The 4854-nt window shown below is 58.0% G+C and overlaps 1 protein-coding gene across 2 annotated transcripts; it reads left to right on the plus strand.

Annotated features, from left to right (window-relative positions):
* Window positions 1-2682: 2682 nt before the first annotated feature.
* Window positions 2683-4485, plus strand: HELT (helt bHLH transcription factor). 2 transcript variants are annotated; one of them, XM_065946339.1, is made up of 4 exons: window positions 2683-2709; window positions 3151-3255; window positions 3518-3614; window positions 3986-4485. In XM_065946339.1, the coding sequence occupies exons 1-4, from the start codon at window positions 2683-2685 to the stop codon at window positions 4483-4485; spliced, it is 729 nt and encodes a 242-aa protein (XP_065802411.1). The 2 variants fall into 2 exon arrangements, with proteins under 2 accessions (XP_065802411.1, XP_065802412.1); XM_065946340.1 differs by having other exon boundaries at window positions 3989-4485.
* The last annotated feature ends 369 nt before the right edge of the window (window positions 4486-4854 follow it).

Below are 4854 nucleotides of genomic sequence, written 5' to 3' on the forward strand. Positions count from 1 at the left end.
TTCCAAGCAAAGACGAGAAATTAAACAGTTTGCACAGAATAAAATTTGGCCCGTGGAAGGTGCCTGCAGCTGGTGGTTAACACCAGCAGTAAGAGGATCAACTCCTAGTCTGCTGGCTTAAAAAGGGGGTGGGGGTGAGACGTGTGCGCGCTGCCTTTTACCCATTCACGTTAGTTAATTTGGATGATAAGGGTTCGTGTTTAATCCCTTTGTGTGCCAGTGAATATACTGAAATCGACAACCCCTGCGAGGGCACTGGCTGCCGGCAGAGCAACCTGCGGGAGGGTGCGGGTCGTGTCCAATCTGTCGTGAAGCAGAAAAGAAACGTCATGAGGAGACTGAAAGCAAGACAGAGAGGGACACCCTTGGGGTGCTCCGTGCAAACCCAGCCCCACACCTTCCAGGCTGCAGCAGTGGGCTGCTGGCTTCCTGGAGGCGCAGCTCCCCAGACCAGCCTCTGCGCCCTAGGGGCTCCCCAGGTGCCACAGGAGAGCAGGGCTCCCCTCACCCCCCAGCCACCTCTGCTGAGGACTAACGACACCCAAAGGGAGAGCCGGGCCCTGCCACAGTCTAGAGAGAACTTAGGCAGAAAGGTGGGGAGCAGAAAGGGAGGGAAAGATGTGTCGGGAGAGGTCTCAGTTGTTCTCAACTGGAACAGGTTAGAAAAAAAAAGGGAGAGCTCGGTGGCTCTAGAACAGATCATAAAACAAAAACCATTTTTATAGTTTCCATCTGCAAGAAAGCTCACCCCCCACCCCACCCACGCCCTCAAGCCGGGAGCCCCCAGAGTGCCGGTGGGTTCCTAGGCAGCTCGTGTGAGCGGCCCGGCGGCGGCGGGGGAGGAGGCCCCCGACTGCTGGGCCCTGGCTGCCCGCAGAGGCGCAGGCGGAGCGAGTTCCCAGCCACCGCCACCCCCCTCCTTCCCCACGGGCCCGTCCAGCAAATTTCCTCCCTCGTTTCGGTCTGTGCCTTCCCTCCCTCCTCCTCCCCCTATATATTCGCTCTCTAAAAACATAAAAAAGAGATCAACTTCCCTAACTTCACGGAACCCTTTTCAGTGACAAATATTGATGCCCAAAGTGTCTGCGCTCTCCCGCCCCCAAACGTTAAGAAAAGGCGCCCGCGAAAGGGGGACATAAAAAGTTAACAATGCTGTGAAAATATGTTTGCAGAAAATAGACAATCGTTGGATTAAACGTATTCAAGTATGAAATAATGCCTTTTTGTGTCAAAACTTGGGCGATGGGCGGGTACAAAAGTTCCCTGTGGCAGCGACTTGCTCCCTTTGTGAGCCGTGCGCTTTGGCGTCTCCACTTGGGCGCATTACTTAGAGCCCTCTAAGCGCGATTGTTTCTCCCTTTCTAATGACATTTACCGGATCAAAACATGCTGTTAATTCGATCAGAAGGCTTCACCCTCCCTGACAAAGCCACAATAATTTCTCCTGAAGTTTGTTAAATTGACCAAAATTAGGCAAATGAATAGGGGTCTGTAGGCGCCCCCTCTCGCAGGTGACGTCGCATAATGATCGCCGAGGCCAGCTGCATTCCCCCTTTTCTTCTCAGCCCACTCTTCCCCGTGTTGCCCCCAATCCTCCCACCACCCCCCTCACACACACACACACACACACACACACACACGCACGCACATACACATGCACACACAGACAGACACACACACACACGCCTGCCTGTTTTTCCTCCCCCACCCTCTGGCATTATTAAAATTTAGCCCAATGAAACTATTCATACTTTTCAATGGACATTTTCCGTATAGGATAATAGGCTACAAATTGAGCCTCTTCCCCCCGCGAGGAGAGAGCCAGAGGGAGGAGAAAAGAAAGGCAGCGATGTGGTCAGGCAGTGGGGGGAGCGTCGCGTGCCAAAGACCGGCGGGAGGGGCGAGGCGAGGCGAGGGACTCGTGTGCCAGCGGCAGCCCCACACCTGCCGGGATGTCCGGACAAATAAAGCGGGGTAAACAAAAAGGGGGGAGATGGACGTGTCACCAAGTCGTGTGAGAAAAGCCTGGGAACAAACGGGGCGCCTCCGTCTCCAAGAGCTCTCCCTTGAACCCGGCGGAACAGCCTATTAAAGGCTTACTTAATTACTTTAATGACTCTGGACAGGCTTTAAAACGCACTCGGCGCTGGGACTGTGGGCTTGCTGGGATTTGTAAACAGGCAATCGTGTGAGACTCAGCGGTGGGACTAAAGGAGGCGACACTGTTTTGTGAGGGTCCTCGCCCCCCGGTGCCCACAGCCGCTGCGCCCCTGCGCTCGCTCACCCGCCGGCGCCGGTTTACCGCCTCTTTCCCACCCGGGCTGTTGCCATGCAAATGTTATTCCCCCCGCCGGTCACGTGTCCTTTGAAGGGCCACGTGGATTAACAAAGCTGATCTGCCCCCAACTCGCCCCCCTCGGCTGCTAAATTTTTTTTTCTTAACTTTAAAAAAAAAAAAAAAAACTGATCTTGAATGCATGCATCCCCCAAACGCAGCTCCCCTAATCCTGTGGAATAATTCAAGTCGTGAATGCACTTGGAGCCCTAGATGACCGCTTTATAAGGCAGACCCTCGTAGTTGGGAGGCTACAGTCTACCTGGGACACTCGAGGAGGCACACGAGGGGAAAAGCAGACGGGTGCCTCGCGCCACCGCCTCTCCTGAGGGCGCGTATTGATCAGAATGTCAGACAAGCTCAAGGAACGCAAAGTGAGTCAGCTGAGTCCAAATGGCTCTTGCGCCTTCAGGGTGGGGTGTCTGACTCCCAGAGCCACCACCTGGCTGGGCGACGAGCCGGGACATGGTCACACAGGACTTCTCCTGGAGAGGAATCCTGAGTGGTTTGGGAAGGGAATGAGGATAGCAAGAGGGGACTCCGCAGTCGGGGTGGAGGCCACATCTGGAAGCTGGTGGCCACCTCCCCATGGCCCTGGTGCTCAGCAAGGCGCTGTGACCCCGCAGAGGTTAGAAGCGGAGTGCATCAACAGAGGTGCGAGAGGACAGAGCTGGAGTGACCCAGTGTGGGGGGACAGGGGCCTGGGGTGACTCCCTGGGCAGCACTGAGGGCTGGCAGACAGCTGTGCCAGCCATGCCTTTGATGATTCTCTGGGCAAAGACATCCTAAATGGACAAACAAATCTCTGTTCTCAGAGAACCCCCGTTTCCCACAAAGTGATAGAAAAGCGGAGAAGAGACCGGATTAACCGCTGTTTGAACGAGCTGGGCAAGACGGTGCCCATGGCCCTGGCGAAGCAGGTAATGTTGGTGGCTGAGAAAACGGTGCTGGCGCTGGGGATCCTCTGATGCCGGGAGTCTGGAGCCGGAGAGGGCCGTAGGTGCGGGGTTCCTGCCTGGGGCTCTGAGCGCTGAGTTGAGCCCCAGGCGGCCCTGGCGCAGATCTACAGCGGCGCCCCGGCTCGGCTCGATGGTCCCCTTGGGTTAAAACAGTGCATCCAGCCTACCCGGGTTAACCCGCACCGTCTGGGCCGCTTCCAGGAGCCTTTTCGTCCTTTTGCAGAGTTCCGGGAAGCTGGAGAAGGCAGAGATCCTCGAGATGACTGTGCAGTACCTGAGAGCCCTGCACTCCGCCGATTTTCCCCGGGGAAGGGAAAAAGGTGGGCAGGGAGTGTGCGCCACACAAACCCTGGGGGTGGCGGCGGGAATAAAGCGGTCTCTCAAGGTCCCCTCTCTGGATGCTTCGGGGGGCGGGGCCCTGAGTCCTGAGAAAGCTCAGGGGGACTGGAGAACAAGGATCTGGGTATGCAGGTTCTGAGGCCTCCTCTTAGGTGGGGAGGGGTGAGGCAGACTCCTAAGGAAAAGGAGGTCGCTGGCTTGCGTTTTTTCCAGTCTCCAGGCTGGAAAGAGAGGGGCGGGCCTCGAGTGGAAACCGGCCAGAAAACGTGATGGGAGGGGCTTGGCATCTGCCTTAGGCTCCCGGTCAGGAAGGGGCCACTCTTCCCTTTCTCTGTTTTCCTTGCCCCTCCAGCAGAGTTGCTAGCAGAGTTTGCCAACTACTTCCACTACGGCTACCACGAGTGCATGAAGAACCTAGTGCATTACCTCACCACCGTGGAGCGGATGGAGACCAAGGACACCAAGTACGCGCGCATCCTCGCCTTCTTGCAGTCCAAGGCCCGCTTGGGCACCGAGCCCGCCTTCCAGTCGCTGGGTTCGCTCCCGGAGCCGGATTTCTCTTACCAGCTGCACCCAGCGGGGCCCGAGTTGGCGGGTCACAGCCCGGGTGAGGCGTCCGTGTTCCCGCAGGGCGCGGCGCCGGGACCCTTCGCCTGGCCGCACGGCGCGGCCCGCAGCCCCGCGCTGCCCTACCTGCCCAGCGCGCCCGTGCCGCTCCCGAACCCCGCGCAGCAGCACAGCGCCTTCCTGGCGCCCGGGCAGGGCCTGGACCGCCACTACCTGAACCTCATCGGCCACACGCACCCCAGCGCCCTAAACCTGCACGCGCCCCAGCATCCCCCGGTGCTCTGACGCCGACAAATCCCGCAGACTGTTCTGCGCTCTGGGCACTGCTTGGGAGAAATACTGTACATTGTACAAGTGTAAATATTGTGCGGGCGGGGGGGGGGGGGCGGGGAAGCTGAGTGGGGGAAGGTCAAAAGCGAATTCGTCTCCTGAAGGACCTCCGCCTGGCAATAAACGCTTTCTGAAAGTCCCAGAGAGACGGATTTCTTGTTACCTTTGCTCTTCTAAAACTCATCCCCTCCGAGGGGTCTCAGGCACAAGACTGATGCCGGCTGAGGTGACGACCCTCAGTTAAATTTGGGTGGGGAAAGGGGTGGGTCACCGCGCCGGGACGGAGGCGGCGGGGTGGCCAAGTGGAGGGGTCGCTTCCAGGCT

Source organism: Muntiacus reevesi, chromosome 10 (assembly GCF_963930625.1).
Source record: "Muntiacus reevesi chromosome 10, mMunRee1.1, whole genome shotgun sequence".
In the NCBI taxonomy this organism is placed as follows: domain Eukaryota; kingdom Metazoa; phylum Chordata; class Mammalia; order Artiodactyla; family Cervidae; genus Muntiacus; species Muntiacus reevesi.

Coding starts and splice junctions, on each gene's coding strand:
- HELT (XM_065946339.1), top strand. CDS start 2,683: ATGTCAGACAAGCTCAAGGAACGCAAA. Junction 2,710..3,150: donor ACAAGCTCAAGGAACGCAAA/GTGAGTCAGCTG, acceptor CTCTGTTCTCAG/AGAACCCCCGTTTCCCACAA. Junction 3,256..3,517: donor CCATGGCCCTGGCGAAGCAG/GTAATGTTGGTG, acceptor GTCCTTTTGCAG/AGTTCCGGGAAGCTGGAGAA.